Genomic DNA, 19,650 nt, shown 5'->3' with positions numbered 1-19,650 from the left:
GTGGTATGTTCTGTATTCTCACCATAAAGTAACCTAGAGAAATGATACTGTTAAGACTATGAGAGGGAGAGAGCCATTTACTATCCATTAAGTGGAAGTGAACTATCTTAAAGGTGACATGTTCATTGTCTTGAGGCGGAGTGGGCAGAGGAGGAGGAGGAAGAAGACGAGGCGTTGGTCTTGCTGTGTCAGAAGAGGCAGAGGGGGAAGAGGCAGAGGGGCTGGGAGGGGAGGCAGGAGAGGCAGGCACACTTGGTTTAATTTACAGAAATACATCATCATTTCTGTCTGACTGTTTTGCTTGTTCACTCCTTAAAATGTGCCTCTACACGCTACCAGTCCTTCTCCCTGTTTGCTTCCCTTGCAGTGAGTGTCCGTAGCACAGAAGGGTCCTTGTCATAGAGCAGGTGAAAAGCAGTCTGGAGTAATTGCCACTCTTCTGCCATGTTGTCTAATGTGCATTTGGTTTGGGCACCGCTTCCTCTTCACCTTCTCCCTCAGCGTCTGGCCCTGGTCCAGAGCACTCCTCTCCAGCAAGTCACCCTCTGTGAACTGCTCAGTGTGCTGCGCACGAGCTCTTGAATTCCTCCAAGACCTATGTGTTGCAACACGTTATGCCCCACCTTTTTCTCTGTTTTCTTTGGCCACATCTACGGTCTCCTTCGTGGTTTCCTGGCGCAGCAGCTGGACACGGTTTTCTACATCAGGAACTGACTGTTTCGGGCTTGATGGCTTTCACAGCCTTTTGTATGACAACAACCACATCTTCAGTGGTGAAATCCCTCTGCATTTTCCTGATGTTCTCTCTGTGGGGACCGTCCTCCATAGTGTAAACAATACTTTCCAGACAGCGCTTTGTGCAATGAGCCCGAAAGATCCTTGTGAGCCCCGATGTAGAGGCTGAATTAGAGACGTTGTACTTGGGGCAAGTAGAGCACTTTGACGCCTTCCATGTTGCACTCCTGGGGTTGTGGGTGGCCAGCGGCATTGTCCATATCAAAAGAACTTTGACAGATATTTTCTTACTGGCAGGGTACTTTCTGACTTCCGGGACAAACTATTGATAGAACCAATCCAGAAAAAGTGTCCTTGTCCAGGCCTTCTGTTGTAGAATGAAAAGACTTACCTTTTCCTTGGAGATAGCAGCTTTGCAGACAAAGGCAGTCCTGATCATGAACCCAATGGCATTTGTACAAACGGTAGAATTAGGCTCCTTCTTCTTGACTTAAACCCTGGTGCTGGCTTTTCTTCCTTAATAATGAATGTTCTTTGTGCCTTTTTTGCCCCAGAATAGGGCACTTTCATCTGCCTTAAATATCTATTCAGGAAGATATCCTTTCTCGTCAATGATTTTCTTAATGGCATCTGGAAACTGGTCTGGTGCCTCTTGTCCAGCAAAAGCTGCTTCCCCTGTCATCTTGACATTTTAAGAGTCTAACCTCTTTCTAAAATTATGAAATCACCTTTGCTGACATTAAATTCTCCAGCTTTAGATCCTTCACCTTTCTTTTGCTTTAAGTTGCCCTGCAATGGCTTTGCTTTGTCTGGCATCACAGAAAGTCTACAGGTATGTCTTTCTTGTAGCAATCCTACATCCACATCAGTGCTGCATTTTCTATACAAGACAAAAAGGTATTTCACAAGAAATGCAAGGCCTGGGTGCTTGCTGGTATAGCTGCAGTAATGGCTTCTCAGATTTCGTTTGTGTGTGTGTGTGTGTGTGTGTGTGTGTGTGTGTGTGTGTGTGTGTGTTTTGACAGCGGTCCTTATGCTGGAATCATTGAGTTGGAAGTGGTGGGCAAGCAGAGCTGTAGACCTCAAACTATGGTACGCATCAAGGAATTCAACGTTTTCTTTAATGCCGTGGCTTTTCTCTGCTTCTTGGGAGAACTTCCAGCATCAGTAGTGACACTTTGTGTGGGTGCCATGGTGTTAGCCAAGGTCTATAATATTGCTGATATTGACCAAACATGATGAAAAATATGTGAGAACCATGAGAGATCGCTATTTAGTGTGATAGGCAATTTACTGTAGAAATGGACTGCTCACGAGGAGAGGATTAGCATCACAGGGCATTTTAAGCAGATACTGGAAGCACTTTCGCTCCCGGCAGTGGCAACAGGAGGTGGCTGTGAAATTGTCGTGGTGCGCACCACTGTTACTTGTATGTCTAAAGATTTATACAGCATCTTCACATTTTTTACATTTCTTCTCACAGAGAATGGCACCTCGTACAATCTGTGTTTGTGGGTATAAATTTTGATAATTTTTACCTTTCTACAATAGATTTGTATATATTTTAGGATAATAAATGATAAAATAGAGTGGCATCCACATATATTTTATGCATTCATGACTTACCCAACTTAAAAATTTTTTTTTATATTTCTAGATTACATAGTTTATCTGCAAGATTTTTCAAATGGTTGAAAATCTCCACAGTGTTTTTTATATATTTATTTTGAAAAATCTGCCTGTCAATGGACCGCTGCCATTCAAGCCTGTGTTGTTCAAGTCAGCTGTACATACAAATAGCATTAATTTTTACGTATTGTATTTTGCAACCATGCTGAACTTACTTGTTTGTTCTAGGGGATTTTTGTACAGTTCCTTGGAATTTGTAAATAGACGGTCATCTTGTCTGTGACTGAGATCCTTTTACTGTTTCTTTCCAACCTGACACTTTTTATTTCTTTTTCTTGCTTTACTGCACTGGAGAGAATCTGAAGAACAGTTTTGAATAGAAGTAGTGAAAGCTCCCACCCTAGACATGTGTCTGGCCTGAGGAGTAGAACATTCAGTCATTTGCCACTAAGTAGGATGTTAGCCGAGGGTTTTTCAGGGATGCCGTTTGTTAAGTGGAGAAACTTCTCTTATTTACCAGTTGTGCTAAGACTTTTTGTCAGGAATGGATTTTGAATTTTGTCAAATACTTTTTCTATGCTTATTGAGATGATTATATCATTTGACTTTTTCAGTGGATTTATGTGGTATGTAGCCTTGATTGATTTTGTGTTTTTAATTATTTACTTCATTCTGAATTTTGGAAAAATACTTATAATGTAACATTTATTATCGCAACCATTTGAAGTGTACCCTTCAATATTGAATATATTCTCTTTACAAATAACACCGTTCATTTCCAAAACTCTTTTACCTTCACAAACTGAGCCTTTGGACCTCTTAAACAATAACTCCCCATTACCCGTCCTTCCAGCCCTTGGCAGCCACCATTCCACTATGTGGTTCTATAAGTTTGACTATTTTAGGTGCCTCATGACAATGGAATCATAGTATCTGTCTTTTGGTGACTGGCTTATTTAACTCAGCAAAATGTCTTGTGGGTTCATCCATGTTGTAGCATGTGTCAGAATTTTCTTCCTTTTTAAGGCTGGATAATATTCCATTGTATATGTATCTGTCACCTGTTGCTTATTCATTCATCTGCGCGTGGACACCTGTGTTGCTTCCACCTCCTGGCTATTATGAATCATGCTGCTATGAACTTGGCCCGTCAACCTTGACTGAGTTTTAATGTTGAACCAGCCTTTCATTCTTGAGATAAACCCCAGTTGATTACAGTGTATTTTCCTTTTACATAGTATAGATTTTTATATATTATGGAATTAGATTTGGTAAAATTTTGTTTAGAAGTTTTGCATCTACGGTGATGAGGGTCTGCAGTTTTTCTTTCTTTGAATGTCTTTATGTGATTTTGGAACTGTGGGAGTGCTGGTCTCATGGAATGAGTTAGGCAATTCCTCTGCTCCTGTTGTATGGAATAGACAGTGAGGAATGGAGATTATTTCTTCCCTCCTTATTTGTTAGAATTCATTAGTGAAGTCATCTGGACTGGAGGTATTATTTGTGGGAAATTTTGATTTAGAATCTCAATTTCCATGCAAAAGATTTAGGTTATCTCTCTGTGGGTTATTTATTTGTTCTTATGTAAATTCTGGGAGCTTGTGTCTTTTAGGGAATTTGTCCATATCATTTAAATTGTAGAATTTATTGTCATAAACGTGTTGATGACATTCTCGTATTATCAATTCAGTGTCTGTGGACTCTGTTGTGATGACACCACCTGTCTCATTCCCCTCTTTGGTAATTTATTTCTTCTCTCTCCTTTTTTTTCCCTGACCAGTCTGGTGAGAGCTTTAGCAAGTTAATTGACCTCAAAGAGCCAGTTTGATTTCATTGCTTTTCTTTTGTCTTTTTATTTTCTCGTCCATTGATTTCTACTGTGAAGTTAGCCTTCAGGGAAGGTAGATCACTCACTTCCGTTTTCATTTGTCAAAGACAATGATGTGAGTGTGCCCTAGTGGGCCAGGTAAATGGTGACTAAGCAAATTTCTACCAACAGGGTGTCCTGAAGGAGCCATCTTTTGTTCCTGACTAGGATTATACTCCTAGGTTGGCTGCAGAACCCCTCACTAAATACTGTTTGGGTATTACCTGACACACACCGATTTGCCCACCCAGGAAGGTACCTAGGAAACCTGCACGGTGCAATTGAGCCCAGTGCAACAACATTCCTGTGTGCTTTCTCTGTGCAAGGCACAGCATGGGTACTGTGGAAGGAGAAGGAAACATGAAGACATATCCTCTGACCTCAAGGAGTGCTCAGCAGAGTGGGGGAGACCAATACGTGCTGAAGGAGGGCACCCGTGGTGATGGGGTGAGCCCACAGCAGAGGTCCACACACACCTCTGGCTGGAATGGGGACGTATGGAGGACAGAGAGGAATCTCAGCAAGCTGCTCAGGCAGCACTTGGCAGGTGACCAGCCCCTGCATGCCGTGAACCTGAGGGAAGCAGGTGAATATAGATGCCAGTCACTTTCCATCACATCCCTGGATCAGTCCATGCCGGAGGGGTTGTCCACCTTGTTCAGCATTTCAGAGGCCTCAGGGGTTGGAAATGGAGCAGGAGAAGCAGCGATGCCTATGCGTGGCCGAGACACTTGCGAACAACAACTTCTTGCCAGTCAGGAGCCATTGCTAAAGCCCTTGCTCTCTGTCCTTGGACCAGGAGATGCCAATTTCTTTCTGGGGAGACAGTGTTCTCGTAGTCTGAAGATAAAATCGAAATTTTGGTTTGGGACAAATTTCATAAACACAAGCTTTATTCTTGTATTTATCTTCTCTCCTTTTTAATTTTCTGTATTTTTTCTCTCCTTTTGATCTTTGAGTTGTCAAAGTCCAAAGGACTGCTCAATAATTTTGTTTCCAAAGTCACACTGCAGTACTGGGCATGGTCTATTTCTAAGGCAAAGGTAATAAGCTAGTCTTATCTGGAGAACATACAAGTGTGTATCTCAGCAGATATTATGGTCCTTATCAGTAAATGATTGGCCGTGTGTGTGGCTTTTTAATGAACATGTGACTACACGCCCTGTGTCGGGTGCAGGTTTTGTGCCTGCAATGCTTCCGCCTGCTGCGTTACAGGAGCTGAGAATCCAGCAGTTGGTTTGCTCCGGGCTGCGGTTCTGCCATGGCTCCTGCAGCACTTCCCGGGCTCCTTCCCCTGTGTGCGTGTCTGCTGCTGACGCCTGGCCTGGCCCAGGCAGGCAAGCTGCTGGTGGTGCCCATGGACGGGAGCCACTGGTTTACCATGCGGTCGGTGGTGGAGAAACTCATCCAGAAAGGGCACGAGCTGGTTGTGGTCGTTCCAGATGTGAGTTGGCACCTGAGACAATCACTGAATTGTACAGTGAAAACTTATAAAACTTCTCACACCCTGGAGGATTTGAACCGTGATTTTCTGGATTTTAGCAAAGTCCACTGGAAAACTCAAATACAAAGTGTATTTTCCCTACTGTGGAGTCCATCCATAGGTTTGCTTGACTTATTTTATTCACACTGTAGGAGTTTGTTTAATGACAAAAAATTAGTAGAATACTTAAAAGAGAGTTCTTTTGATGCTGTGTTTCTGGATCCTTTTGATCTGTGTGGCTTAATCGTTGCCAAGTACTTTGCGCTCCCCTCTGTGGTCTTCAGCAGGGGAGTATTTTGCGGTTATCTTGAGGAAGCCACACAGTGCCCGGCTCCTCTTTCTTATGTTCCCAAAGGTGTCTTAGGGTACTCGGACGCCATGACTTTCAAGGAGAGAGTATGGAACCATATCGTCCACTTGGAGGAGCATTTATTTTGCCGCTATATTTTTAAAACCGGGTTAGAAATTGCCTCTGAAATTCTCCAGACACCTGTCACAGCATACGACCTCTTCAGCCACACATCAATCTGGCTGCTGCGAACAGACTTTGTTCTGGACTATCCCAGGCCTGTGATGCCCAACATGATCTTCATCGGTGGCATCAACTGCAAGCAGGGAAAGCCGTTGCCTGAGGTGAGTTGTCTCTCTTTTAGCTCTTGAGGAATTACCTGACTTTGGACTTAAAAAAAGAATAAAGATTCCTTCCTTAGCTGTGACTTTTCATTTGCATTTGTTGGATTTGGAATTCTTTCTATTTTACCAAATTGTTTTGTGCCAGTTCACTTAATTGTGGGTCAGCAAATATTAGAAATCTGCCCTGTTGATGTGTATATGTATACAATTGATATAGTTGCACATAATTTTTAGGCTGTATTGTTTCTAAATAGAAATGGGAGCTTTCTGTGTTGCTCAGGCCGGCCTCAAATTCCTGGGCTCAAAGGATCCTCTTGCTTCAGCCGTCTGTGCAGCTGAGTTACAGTCTTATGCCACCATGCTCCATTAGAAGGCTGGAATTTTTTTTTTTTTGATACAGGGTCTCATTGTTTTGCCTGGGCTAGAGTGCAGTGGTATCATAGCTAAGCGCAACCTCAAAGCCCTGGGCTTAAGCAATCCTCTTCCCTGAGCCTCCCAAGTTGACGGGACTACAGGGCTGTGTCACAAAGCCCAGCTAATCTTTTTTAGATATTCTGTAGACACAGGTCTGGCTCTGTTGCTCAGGCTGGTCTCAAACTCCTGGGCTCAAGGCACCTTGGCCTCCAAAGTGCTGAGACTACAGGCATGGGCCACTGCCCAGCTCAGGCTGCAATTTTTAAGTGTTTTTGAAAAAGTAGTAAGAAACACAGTAAGAGAAGAAAATTCCCTCTTTTGCTAGTTCTGTGCTACTCCCTATAGGAAAATACTCTTAGCAGTTTTGTATGCATTGTTTTCAATTTTTGAATTCATTTTGTATAACTCCATGTGGCTAATGTGAATTGTCACATCTATATTTTTAAATATAATCTATTAATAACATCAGGCTGCACATGTTCTTCTTTCCTTTCCACTTTTTACTTGCTGATAAATCGTAGAATCATGTGTAGCTGCTTCAGTTTTCACTTGTTATTTTCATAGATATATCGGCCATTTGCATTTCCTCTTCTGAGAAATACATCTTGACATTCTTTATTCATTTTTATATAACTATTTGTCTGTTTATAACTCATTGTTACAAGGCTCTTGAGTGTTAGGGATGTTAATGCATCGCTTTTTATATGTGCCGCAAATCTTTTTTCCTTGGCTTTTCTTTATCTTTTGTCATACAGGGTTTTCACGGCTGGTTAGTCACATTGGTTAAATTTTCTTTAATGGTTTCTAGATTTCAACTTGTTTAGGTCTTTCCAAGCTGGAAATATATAAACGTTTTCTCCATATTATGTTTTACTGTTTTCAATTCCTCTAATGGTGATAGAATTATTCGTTTTTACAATGAGCACTTCAATCTACGGCAAAGTGAAGACCTTTTTCTTTTCTCCATGGATACTCCATTGTCCTAATGCCATTTAATCAAAAATTCATTCTTTAGCCATTGAATTGAAATGCATCTTTATCATATTTTTCATTTCTATCAATACATTGATTTGCATGTGCTTCTGAGTTCTCAGTTTTGTCCTACTTATTTGTCTATTTATGCAGCAGCACCGTATTTTCATTAGGCTGGTTTTGTAGTAAGTTTTCCCATCTTGTAGGGCAAGCCCCATAGTAAATATTATTTTTCCAAATGTTGTTGGTGATCCTCATAATTTATTCTCCTTCATGAATTTACAAATGCTTTTGTCTACTTTCAAAAATTAGAAACAAACCTTTAGGGCTGTGTTATTATTACATTAAATATTTTTATGTATTGAGAAAGACTGGTGACCTTTTGTTATTAAGGCTTCCTATGCAGAAATATATATTACTTTTCATTTTTCCAGATCTTCTTTTATAGCCATCTGTAAAATTTTGCATCTCATATAAGCATTTTGTCTTTATTATTTAATAGAATTTATGCTAGGCATTTATAATTTTTGAAACTATTGTTCAGAGGGCAATTTTTCCATTTCTATTCTTAACTGGCTATTGATGATTAAAATAAAGCCTTGGTTTTTGTTATTTTATTAAGTATCTTTATCTATTGTTCTGGCTTCTTCCAAAGTTCAGTAGACTTTGTAACAGAGTCACATTCTGTCACGTGTCGGCAGATGTCTGGTGAGTGACTTGGAGCCACTCACTGGAAGTGAAATAGTGCTCTGCAAAGCAGGAAGACCATAGTTTCAGGCCTTTCACAATTAGGCAGGACTTTCTTGGGGAGAGCAGGCAGGAAGATGCACCTTGCAGGACCCTGAGGACGCTGAGCCTGGTCAAGGGCTCCTCTCACCTTTCCCTTCCATCAGCCACAGCAGGGAGCACCACCCAGGGCCTGCCTGCACCCTGCCCTCTAGCCAAGGGTGGGGCCCTGCAACTTCCTGGGTCACCCAGAGTGGTTTAGAGATACAGAAAGCTGTATATAATATCATAATTTTATATTGCCTATCATATAGCTGTGTCTATAAAATGTGAAACATAAGGAAGAAGACATGGTTTCATATACGTTTGCTATACATACCTATAAAAATCTATATCATAAATGAATTTATATATCTGTTAAGGGACATATAAGTATAAAAGCTCTTATACATGCACATGGTTATATATGAAGGCATCTATGTATAAGTATAATTATAAAGCAAGCTGAGTTCTGACAGAGGAATTGAGAGCTCAAGGAGGGCTCTTTGACAGAGAGCCTTGAATGCAGCACGACTACAAACGTCAATTGTCGCAGAAACACCTACGGGTGCTGTGCCACCGTCCTTCCTTGTTTCGGATGGGCAGCCCGTGTCTGGGAAGAGCGTGCAGTGTGTTGCACCTGCTGAAGAGCGGGAGTCAGAGTCTGAATCTGTGTGTGTGACGAGGAGGTAACATGTTTGACCACTGAGTAACAGAGTCATTGTGACCAAGTCATATTGTTTGTGTGTGTCTGTGTGTGTGTGTGTGTGTGTGTGCCTGTGCATGTGTGTTTGAGTGTGCGCATGTGTTTGTGTGTGGTGTGACAGGCCCTACGTGGTAACAAAATATCACGGAGCTGCCCAGGGGATTATATCCAGAGATGTAATTGGATATAATACTTTGACCAGGATGGCAGACCATCACTCCAAAGAACGTTAAGATAGGTTTCATGTTCCAGTCTTTTTCAATATTTGGTGAGTTCCAGCAGAATTGATGACTGGGTCTGGATGGAAAGAATTCAGGTTCAGTGCACATAATGCAGGGCAGCTGTGGGAGACCTGGGACGGGATGTGGTAACACAACACTAACACATCCGTGCTTCCTCACTTCTCTGAGATTCTGATTCCAACTTAAATTCAAATTTAGCTGTTAGTGGGTGAGTCCAAGCCCTCCCATCAAGATTATGTCTTTCAACTTTTTATTATCAAAGTTTTCAAACTTGTTTGAAGGAGAGAGTACGTGTGCTGGACACCCATCGGTCTCCCCTTAGGTTAACTAATTTTCAATATTTAGCTGTATTGATTCATCCATCCTGTATTTTCTTTCCCTTTTAAGAACATTTTTGGCTGTCATGTTTTAAAGTGAATTCTTGACATGTCACTCTATCCCTAAATACTGCACTAAGTACAAAAAATAAGGACAATTTGTTACATAGATAGAATATCCTTATCACACACCTAACACAATCATTAATTGTTCAACATTCTCTAATTTCCAATCCATAATTAAATTTCATCCATTGTCTGGCAAAAAGTGTGTTTTGAACTCAGATCAATGAAACAATTCAGAATCGAGAAATAAACCAACACATCCTTGGGCAATTGATCTTTTGACGAGGGTACCAGGACCACGCAAATGGGACAGAAGAGTGTCCTCTACACGTAGTGCCGGGAAACTGCACATCCACAGGCAAAAGAATGGAGGTGGACCCTTACCCCATCCATGCACCAGAGTTCACTTGAAATGGATCAAAACCTACCTAGAAAAGCTAAAATTGTAAAACTCTTAGAAGAAAATACTGGGGCAGATTTGAATGACCTTGGATGTGAAAAACATTTGTGCATCAAAGAACAGTCAGAAGAGAGTGAAAGGAGAACCGATGTGGGCTCACAAAGTTGTGCAAATGCTCACACCTGCTTCACGTGAGGCTTTTACAAGGCTCTCATAATCCGGAAAGAAAGAATCCCGAATGCCACCTTCTGAATGTTAACGTCTTTAAAGATCAAAATTCTGAACAATATAATGCTTAAAACATAATAAAAAATTTTTCAAAGGGAATTTGAGAAACATAAAAATACAAAGGAGCACTTCATAGACCATTTTACACAATAATACACACACATTAGGCAAGAATAACATGCATATTTTGCAAGCATGAACACTCCAGTGTAGTAATGACAGTGACACTTCATAAGAATTATGACCAAATGAGCCATATTAAAATAATAGGTCAAAAAGGGAAACGTATAAACATATATCACTGTGGTGGGTGATTGTGCACCCAGGTTTTTGAGTGCAGTGATGGGCATACGGGGTGACCAATCTATGTCTGCTGAGGAGATTAAGGGAAACCAGTACGGGCCACCACAGTACATACAGTTGCCCAAAAGCCGAGATCTTGAGAATTTTCATCTTTCACAAGTGCAGGTGTATAAAAAGGGCACCTCTTCCTTTATTGAGGAGGTTCCAACTCTTTTTGCACAGGCACAATTCTCACTATGTTACCTTTGTGACAATGAACAATTCAGTGAAGTCAAATTTGCGACAAATGCATTAAGGCAAATTAGAACTTGCTAAAAGTCTCCACACAATTTACACCTTCAGTATGGGAAATTATACAAAGATGAATATACAGGATAGTTAATCATAAAAATAATGCTGACAATTTAAGATACTGAAAAAACCCTAAAATAAAGAAAACTGTCCTGTGATTACGATTTTTGGGATTTTAGAAATTAGAGATGTCAGATATTAGGGATTTAGACCTTAGAGAGTTTGGTCGTTCACCACTCAACCTGTGGGGCTGTAGCTTTTGTGATTGTGTCTCTCAGCATTTTGAGCGGAGGCCCTTAGCGCCTTGTCCTTTAGCACATTGTGTGCAAATCTGAGAAGACACATTTTGCCCACCCCATAGCATCACAAAATTAGTCTACAGCAGAGCTTCTCAAGCTAGGTGTTCTTAAGGAACAGCATAAAACAGTCTTGCAATTCATTACAAATCCATATTTTCTGTAAAATAGGACAAAAATGAAATGGTCAAAAATGAAATGAAGTCGACCAAAGGCCTCTAAAATGCAGATCTGCTGATGGTTTCTTGGATGACGTAGCAGCACCAATTGCTCTGAGACTTTCTAAGCACTTAACTGTGGGACCTGCCGTCGGGTCGGGTGGGCAGGGAACCATACTTTGAGCAGCACTGTCTTAGACCCAGGTCAGTACCTTCATAGGCGCAGTGCTTAGTGAGAAATAAAGAAAGACCAGAATCGTTTGATAAATGTGCTAAGTATAATACATGGTGACGAACACTGAATAGTAAGTTAAGGGCAGGGCACACTCCACTGTGAACGACTTGTTTTCCTTGTAATCTTATGTTTTGGGTACGTGGCAGCACCTCTCCCTGCTAGGGTGACAACTCATGCTGGTTTGCCCAGAACATTCCCAGGGTTGGCCCTGGAAGTGCCACGTCCCAGGAGACTCCTCATTCCCAGGTGAACAGGGACAGTGGTCGCTGTCACTGAAGCAGCGAAAGGTGGCCTCAGCAGCACGTGTGCCAGAGGTGGAGAGACTTCAGGAGGCTTCATCACTCTCTCATCTAGTGCCTTTGCTCAGGTGTCTGAGGGGTGACGGGTCCCTTCCACACAGAAGCCAGGCTAGGAAAGAGTGTAGAAATAGCCTTCTGTTACCAGCAGGCTTATCAATAAGATAAGCATTCATTAATACACATTTCTTTTTGTGGTATGTTCTGTATTCTCACCATAAAGTAACCTAGAGAAATGATACTGTTAAGACTATGAGAGGGAGAGAGCCATTTACTATCCATTAAGTGGAAGTGAACTATCTTAAAGGTGACATGTTCATTGTCTTGAGGCGGAGTGGGCAGAGGAGGAGGAGGAAGAAGACGAGGCGTTGGTCTTGCTGTGTCAGAAGAGGCAGAGGGGGAAGAGGCAGAGGGGCTGGGAGGGGAGGCAGGAGAGGCAGGCACACTTGGTTTAATTTACAGAAATACATCATCATTTCTGTCTGACTGTTTTGCTTGTTCACTCCTTAAAATGTGCCTCTACACGCTACCAGTCCTTCTCCCTGTTTGCTTCCCTTGCAGTGAGTGTCCGTAGCACAGAAGGGTCCTTGTCATAGAGCAGGTGAAAAGCAGTCTGGAGTAATTGCCACTCTTCTGCCATGTTGTCTAATGTGCATTTGGTTTGGGCACCGCTTCCTCTTCACCTTCTCCCTCAGCGTCTGGCCCTGGTCCAGAGCACTCCTCTCCAGCAAGTCACCCTCTGTGAACTGCCCAGTGTGCTGCGCACGAGCTCTTGAATTCCTCCAAGACCTATGTGTTGCAACACGTTATGCCCCACCTTTTTCTCTGTTTTCTTTGGCCACATCTACGGTCTCCTTCGTGGTTTCCTGGCGCAGCAGCTGGACACGGTTTTCTACATCAGGAACTGACTGTTTCGGGCTTGATGGCTTTCATAGCCTTTTGTATGACAACAACCACATCTTCGGTGGTGAAATCCCTCTGCATTTTCCTGATGTTCTCTCTGTGGGGACCGTCCTCCATAGTGTAAACAATACTTTCCAGACAGCGCTTTGTGCAATGAGCCCGAAAGATCCTTGTGAGCCCCGATGTAGAGGCTGAATTAGAGACGTTGTACTTGGGGCAAGTAGAGCACTTTGACGCCTTCCATGTTGCACTCCTGGGGTTGTGGGTGGCCAGCGGCATTGTCCATATCAAAAGAACTTTGACAGATATTTTCTTACTGGCAGGGTACTTTCTGACTTCCGGGACAAACTATTGATAGAACCAATCCAGAAAAAGTGTCCTTGTCCAGGCCTTCTGTTGTAGAATGAAAAGACTTACCTTTTCCTTGGAGATAGCAGCTTTGCAGACAAGGGCAGTCCTGATCATAAACCCAATGGCATTTGTACAAACGGTAGAATTAGGCTCTTTCTTCTTGACTTAAACCCTGGTGCTGGCTTTTCTTCCTTAATAATGAATGTTCTTTGTGCCTTTTTTGCCCCAGAATAGGGCACTTTCATCTGCCTTAAATATCTATTCAGGAAGATATCCTTTCTCGTCAATGATTTTCTTAATGGCATCTGGAAACTGGTCTGGTGCCTCTTGTCCAGCAAAAGCTGCTTCCCCTGTCATCTTGACATTTTAAGAGTCTAACCTCTTTCTAAAATTATGAAATCACCTTTGCTGACATTAAATTCTCCAGCTTTAGATCCTTCACCTTTCTTTTGCTTTAAGTTGCCCTGCAATGGCTTTGCTTTGTCTGGCATCACAGAAAGTCTACAGGTATGTCTTTCTTGTAGCAATCCTACATCCACATCAGTGCTGCATTTTCTATATAAGACAAAAAGGTATTTCACAAGAAATGCAAGGCCTGGGTGCTTGCTGGTATAGCTGCAGTAATGGCTTCTCAGATTTCGTTTGTGTGTGTGTGTGTGTGTGTGTGTGTGTGTGTGTGTGTGTGTTTTGACAGCGGTCCTTATGCTGGAATCATTGAGTTGGAAGTGGTGGGCAAGCAGAGCTGTAGACCTCAAACTATGGTACGCATCAAGGAATTCAACGTTTTCTTTAATGCCGTGGCTTTTCTCTGCTTCTTGGGAGAACTTCCAGCATCAGTAGTGACACTTTGTGTGGGTGCCATGGTGTTAGCCAAGGTCTATAATATTGCTGATATTGCACCAAACATGATGAAAAATATGTGAGAACCATGAGAGATCGCTATTTAGTGTGATAGGCAATTTACTGTAGAAATGGACTGCTCACGAGGAGAGGATTAGCATCACAGGGCATTTTAAGCAGATACTGGAAGCACTTTCGCTCCCGGCAGTGGCAACAGGAGGTGGCTGTGAAATTGTCGTGGTGCGCACCACTGTTACTTGTATGTCTAAAGATTTATACAGCATCTTCACATTTTTTACATTTCTTCTCACAGAGAATGGCACCTCGTACAATCTGTGTTTGTGGGTATAAATTTTGATAATTTTTACCTTTCTACAATAGATTTGTATATATTTTAGGATAATAAATGATAAAATAGAGTGGCATCCACATATATTTTATGCATTCATGACTTACCCAACTTAAAAATTTTTTTTTATATTTCTAGATTACATAGTTTATCTGCAAGATTTTTCAAATGGTTGAAAATCTCCACAGTGTTTTTTATATATTTATTTTGAAAAATCTGCCTGTCAATGGACCGCTGCCATTCAAGCCTGTGTTGTTCAAGTCAGCTGTACATACAAATAGCATTAATTTTTACGTATTGTATTTTGCAACCATGCTGAACTTACTTGTTTGTTCTAGGGGATTTTTGTACAGTTCCTTGGAATTTGTAAATAGACGGTCATCTTGTCTGTGACTGAGATCCTTTTACTGTTTCTTTCCAACCTGACACTTTTTATTTCTTTTTCTTGCTTTACTGCACTGGAGAGAATCTGAAGAACAGTTTTGAATAGAAGTAGTGAAAGCTCCCACCCTAGACATGTGTCTGGCCTGAGGAGTAGAACATTCAGTCATTTGCCACTAAGTAGGATGTTAGCCGAGGGTTTTTCAGGGATGCCGTTTGTTAAGTGGAGAAACTTCTCTTATTTACCAGTTGTGCCAAGACTTTTTGTCAGGAATGGATTTTGAATTTTGTCAAATACTTTTTCTATGCTTATTGAGATGATTATATCATTTGACTTTTTCAGTGGATTTATGTGGTATGTAGCCTTGATTGATTTTGTGTTTTTAATTATTTACTTCATTCTGAATTTTGGAAAAATACTCATAATGTAACATTTATTATCGCAACCATTTGAAGTGTACCCTTCAATATTGAATATATTCTCTTTACAAATAACACCGTTCATTTCCAAAACTCTTTTACCTTCACAAACTGAGCCTTTGGACCTCTTAAACAATAACTCCCCATTACCCGTCCTTCCAGCCCTTGGCAGCCACCATTCCACTATGTGGTTCTATAAGTTTGACTATTTTAGGTGCCTCATGACAATGGAATCATAGTATCTGTCTTTTGGTGACTGGCTTATTTAACTCAGCAAAATGTCTTGTGGGTTCATCCATGTTGTAGCATGTGTCAGAATTTTCTTCCTTTTTAAGGCTGGATAATATTCCATTGTATATGTATCTGTCACCTGTTGCTTATTCATTCATCTGCGCGTGGACACCTGTGTTGCTTCCACCTCCTGGCTATTATGAATCATGCTGCTATGAACTTGGCCCGTCAACCTTGACTGAGTTTTAATGTTGAACCAGCCTTTCATTCTTGAGATAAACCCCAGTTGATTACAGTGTATTTTCCTTTTACATAGTATAGATTTTTATATATTATGGAATTAGATTTGGTAAAATTTTGTTTAGAAGTTTTGCATCTACGGTGATGAGGGTCTGCAGTTTTTCTTTCTTTGAATGTCTTTATGTGATTTTGGAACTGTGGGAGTGCTGGTCTCATGGAATGAGTTAGGCAATTCCTCTGCTCCTGTTGTATGGAATAGACAGTGAGGAATGGAGATTATTTCTTCCCTCCTTATTTGTTAGAATTCATTAGTGAAGTCATCTGGACTGGAGGTATTATTTGTGGGAAATTTTGATTTAGAATCTCAATTTCCATGCAAAAGATTTAGGTTATCTCTCTGTGGGTTATTTATTTGTTCTTATGTAAATTCTGGGAGCTTGTGTCTTTTAGGGAATTTGTCCATATCATTTAAATTGTAGAATTTATTGTCATAAACGTGTTGATGACATTCTCGTATTATCAATTCAGTGTCTGTGGACTCTGTTGTGATGACACCACCTGTCTCATTCCCCTCTTTGGTAATTTATTTCTTCTCTCTCCTTTTTTTTCCCTGACCAGTCTGGTGAGAGCTTTAGCAAGTTAATTGACCTCAAAGAGCCAGTTTGATTTCATTGCTTTTCTTTTGTCTTTTTATTTTCTCGTCCATTGATTTCTACTGTGAAGTTAGCCTTCAGGGAAGGTAGATCACTCACTTCCGTTTTCATTTGTCAAAGACAATGATGTGAGTGTGCCCTAGTGGGCCAGGTAAATGGTGACTAAGCAAATTTCTACCAACAGGGTGTCCTGAAGGAGCCATCTTTTGTTCCTGACTAGGATTATACTCCTAGGTTGGCTGCAGAACCCCTCACTAAATACTGTTTGGGTATTACCTGACACACACCGATTTGCCCACCCAGGAAGGTACCTAGGAAACCTGCACGGTGCAATTGAGCCCAGTGCAACAACATTCCTGTGTGCTTTCTCTGTGCAAGGCACAGCATAGGTACTATGGAAGGGGAAGGAAACATGAAGACATATCCTCTGACCTCAAGGAGTGCTCAGCAAAGTGGAGGAGACCAATACGTGCTGAAGGAGGGCACCCGTGGTGATGGGGTGAGCCCACAGCAGAGGTCCACACACACCTCTGGCTGGAATGGGGACGTATGGAGGACAGAGAGGAATCTCAGCAAGCTGCTCAGGCAGCACTGGGCAGCTGACCATCCCCTGCATGCCGTGAACCTGAGGGAAGCAGGTGAATATAGATGCCAGTCACTTTCCATCACATCCCTGGATCAGTCCATGCCGGAGGGGTTGTCCACCTTGTTCAGCATTTCAGAGGCCTCAGGGGTTGGAAATGGAGCAGGAGAAGCAGCGATGCCTATGCGTGGCCGAGACACTTGCAAACAACAACTTCTTGCCAGTCAGGAGCCATTGCTAAAGCCCTTGCTCTCTGTCCTTGGACCAAGAGATGCCAATTTCTTTCTGGGGAGACAGTGTTCTTGTAGTCTGAAGATAAAATCGAAATTTTGGTTTGGGACAAATTTCATAAACACAAGCTTTATTCTTGTATTTATCTTCTCTCCTTTTTAATTTTCTGTAATTTTTCTCTCCTTTTGATCTTTGAGTTGTCAAAGTCCAAAGGACTGCTCAATAATTTTGTTTCCAAAGTCACACTGCAGTACTGGGCATGGTCTATTTCTAAGGCAAAGGTAATAAGCTAGTCTTATCTGGAGAACATACAAGTGTGTATCTCAGCAGATATTATGGTCCTTATCAGTAAATGATTGGCCGTGTGTGTGGCTTTTTAATGAACATGTGACTACACGCCCTGTGTCGGGTGCAGGTTTTGTGCCTGCAATGCTTCCGCCTGCTGCGTTACAGGAGCTGAGAATCCAGCAGTTGGTTTGCTCCGGGCTGCGGTTCTGCCATGGCTCCTGCAGCACTTCCCGGGCTCCTTCCCCTGTGTGCGTGTCTGCTGCTGACGCCTGGCCTGGCCCAGGCAGGCAAGCTGCTGGTGGTGCCCATGGACGGGAGCCACTGGTTTACCATGCGGTCGGTGGTGGAGAAACTCATCCAGAAAGGGCACGAGCTGGTTGTGGTCGTTCCAGACGTGAGTTGGCACCTGAGACAATCACTGAATTGTACAGTGAAGACTTATAAGACTTCTCACACCCTGGAAGATTTGAACCGTGATTTTCTGGAGTTTAGCAAAGTCCACTGGAAAACTCAATTACAAAGTGTATTTTCCCTAGTATGGAGTCCATCCTTCGGTTTGTTTGACTTATTTTATTCACACTGTAGGAGTTTGTTTAATGACAAAAAATTAGTAGAATACTTAAAAGAGAGTTCTTTTGATGCTGTGTTTCTGGATCCTTTTGATCTGTGTGGCTTAATCGTTGCCAAGTACTTTGCGCTCCCCTCTGTGGTCTTCAGCAGGGGAGTATTTTGCGGTTATCTTGAGGAAGCCACACAGTGCCCGGCTCCTCTTTCTTATGTTCCCAGAATGATCTTAGGGTACTCGGACGCCATGACTTTCAAGGAGAGAGTACGGAACTATATCTTCCACTTGGAGGAGCATTTATTTTGCCACTATATTTTTAAAACCGGGTTAGAAATTGCCTCTGAAATTCTCCAGACACCTGTCACAGCATACGACCTCTTCAGCCACACATCAATCTGGCTGCTGCGAACAGACTTTGTTCTGGACTATCCCAGGCCTGTGATGCCCAACATGATCTTCATCGGTGGCATCAACTGCAAGCAGGGAAAGCCGTTGCCTGAGGTGAGTTGTCTCTCTTTTAGCTCTTGAGGAATTACCTGACTTTGGACTTAAAAAAAGAATAAAGATTCCTTCCTTAGCTGTGACTTTTCATTTGCATTTGTGGGATATGGAATTCTTTCTATTTTACCAAATTGTTTTGTGCCAGTTCACTTAACTGTGGGTCAGCAAATATTAGAAATCTGCCCTGTTGATGTGTATATGTATACAATTGATATAGTTGCACATAATTTTTAGGCTGTATTGTTTCTAAATAGAAATGGGAGCTTTCTGTGTTGCTCAGGCCGGCCTCAAATTCCTGGGCTCAAAGGATCCTCTTGCTTCAGCCGTCTGTGCAGCTGAGTTACAGTCTTATGCCACCATGCTCCATTAGAAGGCTGGAATTTTTTTTTTTTTGATACAGGGTCTCATTGTTTTGCCTGGGCTAGAGTGCAGTGGTATCATAGCTAAGCGCAACCTCAAAGCCTTGGGCTTAAGCAATCCTCTTCCCTGAGCCTCCCAAGTTGACGGGACTACAGGGCTGTGTCACAAAGCCCAGCTAATCTTTTTTAGATATTCTGTAGACACAGGTCTGGCTCTGTTGCTCAGGCTGGTCTCAAACTCCTGGGCTCAAGGCACCTTGGCCTCCAAAGTGCTGAGACTACAGGCATGGGCCACTGCCCAGCTCAGGCTGCAATTTTTAAGTGTTTTTGAAAAAGTAGTAAGAAACACAGTAAGAGAAGAAAATTCCCTCTTTTGCTAGTTCTGTGCTACTCCCTATAGGAAAATACTCTTAGCAGTTTTGTATGCATTGTTTTCAATTTTTGAATTCATTTTGTATAACTCCATGTGGCTAATGTGAATTGTCACATCTATATTTTTAAATATAATCTATTAATAACATCAGGCTGCACATGTTCTTCTTTCCTTTCCACTTTTTACTTGCTGATAAATCGTAGAATCATGTGTAGCTGCTTCAGTTTTCACTTGTTATTTTCATAGATATATCGGCCATTTGCATTTCCTCTTCTGAGAAATACATCTTGACATTCTTTATTCATTTTTATATAACTATTTGTCTGTTTATAACTCATTGTTACAA

The 19,650-nt window shown here is 41.8% G+C and overlaps 2 protein-coding genes across 2 annotated transcripts in view; both read left to right on the top strand.

The window, feature by feature from the left end:
- Positions 1–5,188: 5,188 nt before the first annotated feature.
- Positions 5,189–6,452, top strand: LOC123643801 (UDP-glucuronosyltransferase 1A10-like). The gene has a single exon (XM_045559553.1). The coding sequence runs from the start codon at positions 5,493–5,495 to the stop codon at positions 6,372–6,374; it is 882 nt and encodes a 293-aa protein (XP_045415509.1). The 5' UTR covers positions 5,189–5,492; the 3' UTR covers positions 6,375–6,452.
- An 11,204-nt stretch (positions 6,453–17,656) lies between these two features.
- LOC123643798 (UDP-glucuronosyltransferase 1-6) overlaps positions 17,657–19,650 on the top strand; it is a 92,181-nt gene continuing 90,187 nt past the window's right edge. Inside the window, exon 1 of the mRNA XM_045559549.1 lies at positions 17,657–18,572. Within this exon, the coding sequence (XP_045415505.1) occupies positions 17,718–18,572 (855 nt within the window). The 5' untranslated portion in view covers positions 17,657–17,717. The remainder of the gene's footprint in view (positions 18,573–19,650) is intronic.

The sequence above is a fragment of the Lemur catta genome, chromosome 8 (assembly GCF_020740605.2).
Source record: "Lemur catta isolate mLemCat1 chromosome 8, mLemCat1.pri, whole genome shotgun sequence".
Taxonomy (NCBI): domain Eukaryota; kingdom Metazoa; phylum Chordata; class Mammalia; order Primates; family Lemuridae; genus Lemur; species Lemur catta.
Note: the sequence above shows the minus strand (reverse complement) of the source record. Positions and strands in the feature narration are given on the sequence as shown.

Excerpts from the sequence above, each read along its gene's own strand:
- LOC123643801 (XM_045559553.1), top strand. The coding sequence starts at position 5,493 with ATGGCTCCTGCAGCACTTCCCGGGCTCCTTCCCCTGTGTGCGTGTCTG.